Here is a 15,590-nt window from a genome sequence, read left to right on the forward strand (position 1 = left end):
TTCCAGCACACCAGTGGGCCTGGTGTACCTGTATAGCAATATTATCCCATGGTGTGCTCCCTGAGTAGCATGACCACCGGAGCCATTTTCACCCACCGTAATTAACACTAACTGACTAATAAAAACTATTAATGTATTTTTTATGTATGCCATTGCTAAACATAATTATATATGTAGATTTGTAATAACATATACTTACAAATTGTAGTCAGGCCACCCGTGGGCCGAGCCATTCCACAGAACCGTACATCAGAAAACTCACTAAGACATCAACAACAATACGGCACAGAAGCAACCATTTAGCACTAATGGCTGGGCTTCACTGATTTATTGTGATAAAGGCTGTAACAAAGGCGGGCCCAGCAAACTGAGTGTGTTTTCCTAGTTAGAATTGGGCTGTACACATCTTTAAAGATAAGCATGGAAAATTTGTGTTGTTCATGAATATATAGGTTTTTTTATAGATTTTTCCATGGATTTCTTATGCGACTTTTATGATGTTTTAACCTCTAAAGTTTATTGCAAAAAAGTTGAGTATGTTCCCTGTCATATGCTGACCCAGTGAATATACCAACTTTCACATCCGTAGTACATCTGGAAGTATCTAATCTCTTGTTATTGAGAGAGTTGATCATTAATGACCACATATAGTTTTAACAAGATAAATAGCATTGAAATAAAAAAAATATTTATATTGCACTTTTAATATTAGTGTTATAAATTTGTTTTTTATTTTTATATTACCAAAATTACCTACTAGTTCAATTTTTTGTTTTTATAATTGTATGTTTCTATAGACAGTATATTTATTTATTCATCAAAGATATATTCTCCAATTTTGTAGTTAATGTTTATAGTGAAGTAAAAATCACACAATGTAAAAATTGATCATTTTATTAAAAATGATCAATTCAGCAATATATATATATATATATATATATATATATATATATATATATATATATATATATATATATGGCATTGACATCAACATCAACAAAGCAGCTGATTGGTATAATAACACAGCAGCTTACCTGATGCTGCAGATAATCTGTGATTATATTTCACCTGGTATATGATAACCTTCTTGAACATTTTGTATATTCATGCTTGCAAATAATTTTTTATTTTTCTATTCAAAATTCAATCATTCTTTATTCATAGAAGTACAGTTTGTAAAAGAATAGCGTCAGTTAACTACATGTTATTAATAATGGGGTTAAAACATTGAATTCTTATTTTTATATTCAAATGAAGTAAAATTTTAAGTTTGTAAATGTAGGCTACATATATCCATGCATTTAAAAATAAACGCAAATATACATATTTTGAGAATTTAATAATTGTGTTAGTAATGTTTGATCAAGTGGGAACTGGAAAACTTATATTTTAGTTAAATACATTACATTTGTCTCTTGAAGGTGTAGTGCTGTGATATAAATGAGAAAGAAGCCTGACAATAAAAAAAACTTGATGCCAGTGGTAAAGAATGAGGTGGTTGAACAGAATTGTACTTTATAGCAATTGAAATCTTCTTACCAAAAGATAGGAAACCACGAGCCAACAACAAGTCCAATAAAAGAAGCTAAAGTAGATGCTGGAACTACAGTCCACTACCAGGGGAAAGTGCCTTCAACTCTATAAATCCAATTTAGATGCTGCTGACTAACACATATCTCAGATTAAATTTAAATTTACAAAGTGTGTTAGATACATTATAAAATGTGCTCACTAATACAACTGCAATAAATAAAAGAAAATATAAAATTCATTGATTTTTTCCTAGACAATGCTAAACATAGTATTGTAGCAACAGCAGTATTGTCACTCAATAAAATAGCAGAACTTTAACACCCTGTAGTTTTATGTATTGTAGTTATACAGCCTTAACACATTCAGCCAATCTGGACTATCCTGCAATACTAAACACAATATTTCAAAAATCTTCTCCATCCGTTAGACAAATAAGTCCCATTGTACTGGTGGCCATCTTGATTTGAGCCCCATAAGATCAATTTTAAATTTCAAACACATTCACGACCGTATATTTAGTTTTAGACCTAGGGGAGGTGTCTAATTTTAAATATGTAAGTGATATGCATCCAAATGCTTTTTAGTTTCTCTGATATAATGGTTATTGAGAAAAAAATGTCAAACTTAGTTGTATTTATTGTTTAAATATTCAAAAATTATACAATTTGGAAGAAAAATTAAAAAAGTGTTTGGATGCATATTAAACACACCTTTAAAATAGTCCTACAATCATGTGCTAACAATTATGGCATAATACTGTAATTCTTTAATTTGAAGGTTTAATTTGGGAGATGGTGTTAGACTGTGGTATTCTTAGCTAAACAGACAAGTTTGGTAGAGGTACCCACCTTCAAAGAGGTCAGGTTGACTTACAGATGTCACTTCTGCTAGCATTGAAAAATGAAAGCTATTTACACTGTTAGACAATTACTGTTTGTTTGTATGATTAACTGTAGGTCAGTTATTCCCAATCATTGAGCTAATCACCCTTTCAAAGAATAAGTTAACCTATGAAAATAAAAACACTATGCAGGGTTTTTCATTTATTGTACTCGTACACACAATTCATCTCATATTTGCATACAACTTGATCTATGGTGTCCTAAGAAAGAATTGATATTTGTTAGTAATATAGAGTAAAAGACGTGTTTTCTTCTGTTTGTTGATGATTTACTTTTTCTTTATAATACCTATTGGAGTATTATATAATAAAAAAAATCATTGCCAGATTATTGTTTCAGATTGAGTTGGAGAGATTAAATGCGGCCACAGATGACATAAACAAACTAGAAGTTGATTTAGATGTGAGTAATTTTACTTACTTATTGGATTAATATAACATTAACTTAGCTGTTTTGATATTTTTAAATATAGTAGGCTATATGTTTTCATAAATTTGTTGAAATAATTCTTGTTACAAAAGCTAAAACCAGGAACTAAAAACGTGAGTATAAAAGCTAATAAAGAATTAAGTAATATAATTTGGACTATGTCAAGCAAATTCGTGTTAACACTATGAAAGACAAACTGTTATTAATGCTAAATAAAATCTTTGACTTTGACATGTTCTCTACTAAAGTAAGAGATAAAACATGGTTAAATTTAATGCAAACTAAAATATCTGCCAGCTTCAGGAAATGTCATGGCATGACTCGGTTCTCTTTTAACGTAACAATAATCTCTCCAAAACACAGTAAACCTAGGTTAAAGTGAGGTGTAAATTTGAAATAATTATTTCTTAAGCTGTGCAACTTGTAAAAAGTTTGTCTTTTCCCGGCTTGAGTAGTGAAAACGTAAATGAAATGGTGTTGTCTGAATTATTATTTCTCCGTTCAGTGACATCAGCAAAATCTAATGAATATATTGGAGACACTTTTCATTTATATAAAATATATTTTATTCAAGAAATCTTTTCACAAAACCATTAATTTTTTTTAATTATGGGGTATCCTAAATTAAGCGGTTTAGTTGTGAGCCAGATTGGTAATGTTGATGACACATACAGCAACAGATCACTGGAGAGTGAATAGAACCGATAAAGGAGTAGTTGGGTTTTACAACTAGGCATTTACAACTAGTTATTAATTTTTTAAAGGAAAATCTATCTTATGCTGTACATGATGTCAGTGACATTAATTTTTGTGTTATAGGAAGCAAGGGCAAGTTTCCGTCAACTCTTATATGAGTCATCCATAAGGATAGATGCACTTGGCAAGAAACTTGGTAATTGTGTTGAGAAAGCAAGGCCTTACTATGAGGCTCGGATTACAGCTAAAGAGGTAGGACTATCGTAATTTGGTAAATAATTAACAGTGTTGAATTAATTCATAATAATACGCATATCACTATTATTAGCCAAATAATAATAATAGTGGGTGGCTCTTCTAATCTACGCATTTAAAAAGTAAATGTTTGTGATGTGCCTGTTTCAAAAACAAACTAGCACATATATTACTGTATTGTGACTATGTGTGTGGTGGCTTGACTTTAAAATGTACCATTTACACACTTTTTCAATGCCCTAAAACTGAGAGGATATCATTAAAACCACTAATATAAATTATTGTGAAAACTTTCAAAACAGCTGTTATTCAACTTAAAAATAGGTTGTATAAGGTGTTATAATAGGTGATATAAATATTAATGTATTAGAAAACTCTAAGGATACAAATCCTTAAATGATATCTACTTTGAAAGCCTATGGTATGAGATACTTGGTCATGTTTTCTACTTGTATAACCCAGACAACTAGTTCCGCTTTGTATAATGTCATTACTAGTTTAAGTCTAAACATTGTCAAGTTTACAGGTATAAATACATAAATATCCAATCATCATGGGTTGTTAATTGACATTGACCAAACAATTTAAGTAAAGTCAATAAGCATCTAATAACTAAGGAATGTTGAAAATTTACTAAAACTAATATAGATATACTTAAAAATGCATTACATGGCTGGATATCTACAATGTGGAAGTTTAAATGAAGAATTATGTTTTACACAGCAAATTTATGTATTAATTTCAACTTTGTTCCCTACTGTTAAAATAAGAGAGAGACATGGTAATACTAAATGGATTTCATATGATCTGAAATACCAGAAAAACTCAATTATAAATTAAAGTGAATTGTAAAGAGAAAAGAAAGATAAAAGTTTATATAAAAAACTTAGAAATATAAAGAAAGCCTTTAATACAAATGTAGAATATGCAAAAAAGAATGTTTTGGAAAGGTAATAGACGTAGGTGATAAGGTTCCTAAAATGAATGAGCCTTGCCATATTTACAATACTACTGAATTGTATACACCTGTTGGGGCCACTTTTTTTTATTTACTATGTAACAGGTTTATCACAAGTAGTTAAAAAATCAAGGCAACAGTCTTAGTTTATAGGCTGACGATGCTAACCTATTGATACATAATTCTTTTATGAGCAAACTTGAGATAAAGGCATCATTAAATTTTAGCAACATAGATAATCTTTGTGTAAACATCAGTTACTTTTAAATCCTGACCAAACTAATTTCATTGTTTTTAAAACTAAACAAAACAGAAATATGTATCATCCAAATATTTTTATTCACCATTCTATGATAACTCAAACTGACCACAAAAAATTTCTGGGTTTATCTTAGTTGGGACAAACATGTTGACCATGTCATACAAAGAATTTCCTCAGGAATATATCCCATCTACAGATTATCAGTAATTGTATTACCGTGTATTTTTAAAATGTTGTGAGTAATTGGCTTGTTGATAACACATTTTATTCTTTAAATGACTACTTAACCTGTGATATTAGTACTTTAATTTTTTAATAGTTATGATTTTGTTGATAGTTATCTCTTGTTATTTATTTATTGTTGTTAAACCTATTTTATTGTTAATTTCAATTTATTGCATTGTTATCTATTTATTGTTACTTTTTAATGTTTTATTGTTATATATTTATTGTTTTTATTTACTATTTAATTTATTCTGTATATAATGTTTTAGATATGTTATATATATTTAACGAGATGCTGCTAATACCATTTTTACTTTTATTTTATTTTTAATGACCAAATTGTGGCGTTATTCACATGTTCATATAAAATTTACTTTGACTTACTGTCTAATCATTACACTTGTACTATGGGATTTTAAAGGTGTGATAGGAGTAGGCCTTTTAGATATAATAAAAAGTGACGTTGTCCATTGCATTGTCAAGTGCTTAAAGACAATAAAGATTTCTTGATTTCTATCGAAAATTTGTTCAAGACAAAATTTATTCACAATATATTTTTCCTTCATACATTCTGCTATTTCTTTTGGAAATAGCATATATGGGGCAACATCAAGGGAAAATTTGGGCATAATATTAATTTAGCAAAAACAAGCTTTAAGAATTATATTAAATTTAGGTTATTCTGCATCTATCAGGTGCCATTTTAAGGAACAAAGAATAATGACTGTTAATACACGTTTTTATATACAGGGTGATTCGGTTAGTGTTACCGGCACTTTCTGAGCTGATTGTACTACAAAAAATAAAGAAAAAAGTTCATATAAACATGGGTCCGGAAATGCTTCCTTACTGGGTTTATGGCCAATTGAAGATTTCACCAAAAATTGTGTGCAGGAGGTCAAATGATGATTTGCCGCGTGTTTATGAAGAGATATTTATAGGCGAATGCAACTTTTTCTAACGGATTTTTAGATGAGAAATTTGAATAAAGTTCATCTCACAGCTGTATCTCATTTAGTTTTTTTGTTATACTACAAAAAACAGAAATAAAATAATTTTGAAAACACTTTTTTAAAGGTTTAAACGGACAAATTATTTTGTTAAATAGGCATTGAAGACCCACATTTTTACAAAGAAACTTGCAGAAAATTTAATTCTGAATAAAATTATGTGCCACACACGGCTATTAACAGCGAAGTATTAGTTTCTGGAATTTAATTTTACAACAAACATTCTACCAAGCAAGAAATACGTATTTAGTAAATAAACACCGTAATGTAATGATATAAGGTACACAAATAATTGATTAGCATACAATTGTAAATACGATTTTAATAGATTAATGCTCAACTAAAAAAACAATAATACTATTACTTTTTAAGACTATCCAAATGGTTACATCATGTACCTACATATCTTTGTCACGTTATAGCTTTTACAGAAGGTAAATTATGTTTTTATAAGTTGGTATCACAAATCAGCTGTTCAACAATACACTGCAATTTATTGAGGAAATCCAAATTATTTGTTACCAATTCTGTACTAGTTTAATGAGTGCAATTTAATACAATTAATTTACTACTCGTTTTGTTAGTGAAGTGTATTTTTAAAGTAACTTACTATCACAATTGCAATGCCTTTGTTATTTACAACGGAAGAATATGCCAACATGGTATTTGTCTTAGGCGTTTTCTGACGGAAATGCAACCGCTGCTACTGCAGAATACCGAAGACGATTTCCTAATCGCAGAGTTCTAAACCCAAAAACGATCAGTGGATCATTTCGTACCCTAAGAGTAACAGGTAAACTTCCTAGTATTAATAATTATCGGGATCCGCCCTGCCCAGAATAATGTAGATATAGAAGAGGCTATAATCATGGCTACTGAACGCAGTCCTGGTGTCAGTACACGGCGTCTTTCTAGGCGATTCGCAGTGTCTCAGTCTGAAGTATGGAGAACTTTGCGCAAAAATAGCATGTTCCCTTACCATAAACAACAAGTTCAAAGTATTTCAACCAACAGATCCTCCTCTTCGATTGGAATTTTTGCAACTGGTTAATTAGAAACCGTCAACATCATAGAACCATTTTATTCACTGATGATGAAGCTCAATTTACCCGAGATGGCGTCAACAACCTTCACAATGAACACACTTGGGCAAGGGGAAATCCACCATAGTACAATCGTGCGCAACTTTCAACACAGATTTAGTGTAAATGTATGGTGTGGGGACTCATTCAATGATCGATTAATAGGACCATTCATTCTCCGAGGACATCTAAATTCCCGCATGTACCTAGAATTCTTACAGAACAACTACCACTATTATTAGAAGAATGTTCCATTAGCAGCAAGGTGCAATATTATTTATCAACATGATGGTGCCCCTGCCCACTTTTCCCATAATGTAACAATGCACTTAAACGAGCAGTTTTCCCGGGGCGATGGATTGGTCGCGGTGGACCACACACTTGGCCACCAAGATCACCAGATCTAACTCCATTAGATTTTCTGTATATGGGGTTGGATGAAGAACCTGGTGTACTAGGAAAAAGTAAAATACACGTGAAGAGTTAAATAAATCGACATTGAAGATGCCGCCGCACAAATCAAAAACAATCGTGCAGCGTTGCGGAGGATAACTCGATCAATCAGAAAGCGAGCTGCTAAGTGTATTGAAGTACAAGGACTGATTTTTGAACACCTGTTATGAAAGTGGTACGTAGTATTATAAGCTTTAGATGAAAAACAATAATTTATTTAAAACTTTAATTTAAATTGCATCCTAATAAATCTTATGTGTAGGCTACTCTATGTCATTAAAATGCGGTTTTCCTTTGCTTTGGAATTTCTTGCTTGGTAGAATGTTTGTTGTAAAATTAAATTCCAGAAACTAATACTTCGCTGTTAAAAGCCGTGTGGCACATAATTTTATTCAGAATTAAATTTTCTGCAAGTTTCTTTGTAAAAATGTGGGTCTTCAATGCCTATTTAACAAAATAAATTGTCCGTTAAACCTTAAAAAAGTGTTTTCAAAATTATTTTATTTCTGTTTTTTTGTAGTATAACAAAAAAACTAAATGAGATACAGCTATGAGATGAACTTTTATTCAATTTCTCATCTAAAAATCCGTTAGAAAAAGTTGCATTCGCCTATAAATATCTCTTCATAAACACGCGGCAAATAATCATTTGACCTCCTGCACACAATTTTTTGGTGAAATCTTCAATTGGCCATAACCCAGTAAGGAAGCATTTCCGGACCCATGTTTATATGAACTTTTTTCTTTATTGTTTATAGTACAATCAGCTCAGAAAGTGCCGGTAACACTAACCGAATCACCCTGTATATATATATATATATATATATATGAAACAATTTTGGTAGTCAATCATTCATACCAGAATTTAACACTTCTGGGTAACTTCAAAAATTATTATTCCTGAAACAGGAATATTATTGCAATTGCTCATCACAATTTAAAATGTATTAAGAAGAAACCTACCTACCAGGGAAACAGATTTTTTCATAAATTGCCGGAATGTATAAAAATTAAAAGAGGAACAAAACATTTTAAGATCAATTTTAAAAATTACCTAATTGAACATCTATTGTACACAATTGATGAGTTTTTTAGTATTTTTAGTATATGATAATGTAAGACATATGTATATAAATTTTACAAGTACGACTTAGAATTATATAATAGTTTTAATTGAGGACTTACGTACTAAGATAAATATGTTATGTTCTCTGTGTTAGTTCTATGTATGTTCTACAGTTTCTTAAAAAAGGGCATTGAACAGAAATAATATGACTAGGCTGGCTAGATTGCTTGACAGTTAAAGAGTTGATATATGGGCTTTAAACGACTAGATATCAATCATGCAAGATTTCTGGTTCGCACTGTGTCAAAAAATTGTTACTACAATAAAATTCATGATATATTTCAGTCTCATTGTGGAGAGCCATCTTCAGTAAAGAGATGTTCAACCAAAACTGACAATAAAACCATCTGCTTATACAGGGTTATCAAAAAGTCAGTGGCCAATTGTCATTTCTAGACAGTTTGACCATTTGAAATAGAAGTTTGGGGACCTTTTTAGGTGGATACCCCACAATATGGCAGCATCAAATACAGGAGAAAAGGGTTATCCTTCGTCCCCCCTAGTCATTTTTCAGTGGATTTGAATGAAAATCCGTATCTGGAGGTTTTTCACTCTACTTATTCAAGGGAGTTTCTAATCGTCACTGAAATTGTCCAAATGCTTATCAATATACAGTTCAAAATTAGTATCCACCAGATTAAGTTAGATTCCTGGCTGAACCAGTCTTATAAATATTACATAAAAAATAATGGGGCACAATGTCAGTAAGACTTTATAAACTTTACTTTACTATAAAACTAAACTTTATAATTATTAAATAGTAGGTTGTGTATCTATGTTTATTTTAGATTTTCTCCTTTTTGAAACAAGTTTGTCATTTACTTAAAAACATAGAAATCAAATTGGTTATAATTATACAGTACATAGTTTTAAGCAACAAAGTGTGACACAATTCTGTATATATACTTGTATGAATAAAGAATATTTGAATCTTGAAGATAATTGAGTCAGTGGCTACAGAACCCTTTGCATTGCGATTGTCTGAAGCAGGTTTTGTTCACATAACGTAGCTATGGTAGGAAGGGTTGATTCAATTGCAGTGTCTGGTATCTAACGCTGTCTCAGACAGGTTTTGTTATTCGTATCTTTTTGTCCAGTACCACGTTGCTTATTTACAGTGTTATCGCATAATTGTGAAGTTTAGTAATTTCACTCTCATTTTATTGTTTTATTGAATAAAAATATGAGTAGAGGATGTGTGTGTGTTTGGTTAAGTAATTTTTTGTTGTTGTAGATTTTACCTTCATTTTAAATTTTCCACGTGATTACACAAACCGTTTGAGAGCTGATAGCCATGACCACACCACATGGAGAAGTTGTGAAATCTGATCACAATCACAATGATATTCTTGTCATTATGGGAGAGAAACAAAAAAAAATCTTGGGCATTACATAAACAGTTATTCTGGAATTTGTTACTGGATGTAAATAAAGATAGTTTAGTTCTTTGAGAAATGAAGTTACTTTCAAATAAGGTAATATATTGTAATCCTGAAAAGAGACGGTTCCAACTGTAACCATCCCATCAATGCACAAATCAAAATCAGTGACAGAGTTTTTTTGACATTTTAAGGAAAACAAAAATATCAAAAATTCCTGGATGTAGCATGAATTTTAAAAAATAGACAGAATTCACTTCAACAAGCTTTGCAAAGACGTTCGTGCAGAAAAAAATTGACATTGCCATTTTGACCATGCCACCTTGGAAACATCTAAGTTTTCGTGAAAACCAGTGTGAAATTCATGCTTCTTAACCTAAAAATTCCCCAAATACCAATTTTCATTCAAATTCATAAAAAAAAATAACTAGAGGACTAAGGATAACCTCTTTCCCCTTTTTTTGATGTTGCCATCTTGAAAACAAGTGGGTAATTTTGTAAAACTGATACCAGGTATACGTTTCTTGATCCTAAAAACCCCCTCAAACCAAGTTTCCTGTAAATCCATTTGTATAGCTGAAAACTCAATTTTCTGCCACTTAGTGGCCACCATCTTGGAATAGTTATAGATAGCTACTTCCGGTTGCAACAAAATGTTCCTTTTTATATTCCTTTTCCAGCAAGGTCTCACATCTGGCGGGTTGCCATTTGAAAACGTTGAGTATGGGTATGTCCTTCCCCCAGGGACCTACAAAGATCTCCATATTTTTATTGCAATTGATCAAGCCGTCTAGAATGACAGGGTGACCACTGACTTTTGGATGACCCTGTATGGATGAGTTGAAGGGGGCGGAGTGTACCATTATTGGTTTTACCTTAACCAATCAATGACAAATATAGCTAAACAGTGATTAATATTTTTTATCTCAGGCTGCCAGATTTTTGATAATTTCATGCTATCTTCCTTCTTGGAGTTATTTCCTTTCTTAATGATTTCTGTGGGTTCTCTTAACAGTGTGAAGGGTTTGCTTGCAAGTACTTTCAAGTGGAAGTTTAATTCTGTTGTATTTTTGGGTTTTGTAACTGTATTGTGCTATGGCAAAATATTTCTGTATCTTTGACTAAAAAAAAAAAACTCATGTAGGTATTAAACGTTTTGTTTCCCCAATGTAAATTGGACAACAATATGAAATTTCGTAGACTCCAGGCCTACACAGTGGAATCACATCCTTTACTAGTCTCAAACAGATCTTCAGTGTTTTAGCTGGCGTAAATATAATTTTCATATTATGTTCTTTTAATAAACTACTCTACCTATTTTATCAGTAATCCCTTTAATGTAAGGAAGATAAATTTAGGATGTTCTTTATTTTGATTGAATGGATATTGTTTTCAACTTCTGTGGTGTAAATGTGATGTTGGGACATATTGCATGTTATATGTTGTAAGAATTTATCTAAACTGTCTTTACAGCATGTTTTAAACTGCCCATACATCATCTATGTAATGAAATTATAACTTCAACTTCTTGTTCATTCCTGTTAATGGAATCTTCTTACAGTTTTTCATTTACAAGTTTACCATTATAGAAGACACTAATGACCCCATTGCTGTCCTATCAGTTTGGACATACAAGTTACACATCAAAGCGAAGTGGTGTGAGCCAGGTCTTCATCGCTGGAAAGAGGTGGTAGCCACTTGGTGCTAGATCTGGGCTGTATGGATGATGATTGAACATTTCCCATCAAAATGATCCAAAAGCTGTTGGTTACGGCTGTGCACGTGTGGACATTTATTGTCATGAAAAAACAAAGATTTTAACCTCCGTTTTCTCCAATACTGGTTTTATATCATAGTGTCTGCCGTATTTCAAAAGTACCTTTCTGTATTGATTGCCCAGCCTTTTTCAAGGAAGTAAACCAGAATCACATCCTCATTATCCCAGAAAACAATTGCCATAACCTTTCTGAATGATAGAGTCTGGAGACATAGTTTTTTGGTTTTTAAAGAAAGTGTATGTGTCCACCATTCCACAGATTACCTTTTCATCTCACATTTAACATGCTTCACTCATATTTCATCACCAGTGAATTCATTATCATGTTTATTTTAAACTTCAAGGAAGTTCAATGATGCAGAAAGCCATGATTTCTTTGGTATTTTGTAATGATGTTTTGAACCCACCTGGTACAAAATTAGTAATAGCCAAGCTTCTCCACAATGATTTCACGAACAAAACTTTATGGAATTTGGGGGAAATGTTCTGAAAGTTCAGTGATCATAAAACAGCTACTTTTAAGTATTAAAAAAAATTAATTTGTATCAAGAAGTCTTCAGTAACCAGGTTAGGTCTACCACTGTGATTCTCGTGAACATTGGTGTTGCTATTTTTATAATCAATACATTCCCATAAACTTCAAAAAGTTGGTGATGGATTTCAATCAGTTTGTAGATTTTACCATCAAAACGTCATCAATGAACGCACTTCACAAATGGTGGGATTTTCAGTTGCAGTGTATATTTGAACTAGCCACAGCGAGAAAAGTAGGAGAGATATATAGACTGCTCGCTACCACAGCTTAATGTGAGTGCAGAAATATTTTTACCCAAAGATGCTGGCTCTAGTCCTGTCCACTGCCAGGGTAGTCCCAAATGTCTGTTACTTTTTGGACAACCCTCAAAAATTGACTGTAGACTTTTTACAGTCAATTGTGCAAAAAAAAAAAAAAAAACATAACCTACACACACCACTACTAATCTATCTTTTGTTACTTTACTTCATATAAATTAGATTCATTTTCTTTTCGTGAGAATAACATGAGATAGTTTATCACCACTTATAAAAGCTATGTTTACACTTGTGCGTTTTTGCTTGTGTTATGTTGCATGTGTCATGTTGAAAGTGTAGAGCACGTAACGCATACACTATTTTTGCATCTTACGAGTTGCAAGCTCAAATTTACGTGTTGAAACCCGTGTTAAACAAGAATCTAAACCTGTCAGGGATTTTTCAGTTCATCTCGTTGCGTCAACCGAGTTTGCCAGTCTGTTTAGCTTCCACAGTACTTATTTTGATCAAATAGCATAACTCATTGTAAACAGTTCAAACATTTCAACTTTTAAAAGTAATTTTTGCGTACCTTTTGTCATTAGTGAGTTATCAGAGAGCAAAACGGCCACTTTAAGATTTATTGATGATTATAAGAAGCACACTGCATTTTGGAATTCAATTTCCAAGTTGAACACAATAAAACAGTGAGAAAATGTACATATGTACAATATGGATGTAAAAGTACAAGGTCTCTGATAATAACTTTTAATGAAACAGCAATCCATTTTGATATAGACTGCTTTGAAACACGAAATAAATACACAAGGGACATGAATGGATCAATCTCCTGTTGCAAGGAATCTGAGTGTGATAGTTAATTTGATTTCCAAAGGAATCGCATAACGGAAACATGTGTCTAATTTTGTGATTTTGGGCCCAATCAGTCTTAGGATTGTATACTTAGATTTTGACATTCTAGTAAAGCTTGACCTTTATCCAAACGTATTTCACCCAAAATTTGATAGACTTTTCTTCAAATAGTCCTTTACCCATGATCTTCCCTTCTTCGTTTTTCCACTTTTTGTCACTAAATAACCTGCACTTATTACGAGAAATTCACTGAAGTTAGTCGAATCCATTGCGTTTGTTGCACAAAACTAATGAATACATGTAGACAGAAAACACTTTCAGTGAGGACATGTGTTGATGCATGCAATTTAAGGCAAGTTGAAAGGCAAGATGAAATGATTGTGAAGTTGATAGTTGAATCGAAAAATGAATAAGTGTAGACATAGCTAAACACAATCATAGTATTAGTGAGTGTGGCATAGTAATTCATGATTAATAGTCATGAATGAGTTTGAGTTCATAGTCAACATCTAGTCTGATAGTGGATTACAGACTGTTATAGCAACTCATTATTCCAGGACGTGACAGTGAAAGGGTTTTACAACAACATGTACCTAGCTAAAATACACAATGATTGGTCTTTCAATATCCAACATCTAATCTGGTGATGGATTACTGACTGTTATAGCAACTCAGTATTCCAGGACACGATAGTGAAAGTGTTGTCTTTTGGGGATGGATATTAACCTAAATTGGTATGTACATTTACCAGAACTAAAGTCAATCTAGTGCAGTCCAGTAGATCCAGTATATCTAGCCAAGAATAGATATGAAGAAATAAAGAGATGTAGTTTAAATACTGTTCCACTTCATAATCTTTAATTTCAATATAAAATGAGTACATTATTGTATCTTAAATTATAACTTTTATTTAACTCATTGAGGATGAAGAGTAATTGAATTCCTAGTCCTCTTTAATACCATTAAGTTCTAAAGCTAGTAAACGAACATTTTTATTTCCCTAATCATTCAAATGTTTACGGGTTTTGAATGCTCAGCACTTTAGCTGTAATATATTTTATCTTCATAGTTTTGTCAGGAACTCTTATTAAAGCAATTGTTGTTGTGCCAGGCGCTTCAAGAGACACAAATGGCAGCAGTAAGGTTTGAAAGAGCTAACTCTGCTCATTCGGCTGCCAAGGAAATGGTCTACCTGGCAGAAGAAGGACTGTGTACTGAGGGCCGCACGTTTGATCATGCATGGCAGGAAATGCTCAATCACGCCACCATGAGGGTAAGTATACAGCCAAGGGTGTTTAATTGACTTATTGAGGAGAAACATGTAAATTTATAAATTTAGATCAAATTTTTCTTTAAGTAATTTTATGGTATTTATTTGTTTATTAACCGACAACTATTTTTCAATAAGTCACAATAATATTCAAGACAGCTAAGTTGCTGTACAGTGCATATGACTTGTTAAAAACACCTAATAAAGGTAATGTATCAGTTAACTATTCTTATAAATAAATATCAAAGGAGACATGCACAAGTAGATACAACAAACAGGAATAATTATACAATGTTTGCTATAAACGTATTAAATATAATGTTTAATAAAACAAAGCACCCTTGAAACATTTAATTTTTTAGTACCATACCAAGTATAATATTATAAAAATTAAAATGTTTCAAGGCTGCATTGTTTTACCAAACATTATTTATAATCTAAGTAGGTATATGCAAAAATAAAAATACAAAGACATCAACAGGGTTTTATACCATTTACAACAAAACTTTAAGACGCAACAAATATAATGATAATAATAATACCAGTACAATCATTTAAAAAATATTGTATTCTATAATAAAATCATGAG

At 31.7% G+C, this 15,590-nt stretch overlaps 1 protein-coding gene across 2 annotated transcripts in view; it reads left to right on the forward strand.

Annotated features, from left to right (window-relative positions):
* Window positions 1-15,590, forward strand: part of LOC124369145 — a 65,848-nt gene that overhangs the window by 5,384 nt on the left and 44,874 nt on the right. For both annotated transcript variants that reach the window (XM_046826924.1, XM_046826925.1), the window contains exons 2-4: window positions 2,775-2,837; window positions 3,684-3,812; window positions 14,843-15,004. In XM_046826924.1, coding sequence (XP_046682880.1) covers window positions 2,775-2,837; window positions 3,684-3,812; window positions 14,843-15,004 — 354 coding nt within the window. The remainder of the gene's footprint in view (window positions 1-2,774; window positions 2,838-3,683; window positions 3,813-14,842; window positions 15,005-15,590) is intronic.

The sequence above is a fragment of the Homalodisca vitripennis genome, chromosome X (assembly GCF_021130785.1).
Source record: "Homalodisca vitripennis isolate AUS2020 chromosome X, UT_GWSS_2.1, whole genome shotgun sequence".
In the NCBI taxonomy this organism is placed as follows: domain Eukaryota; kingdom Metazoa; phylum Arthropoda; class Insecta; order Hemiptera; family Cicadellidae; genus Homalodisca; species Homalodisca vitripennis.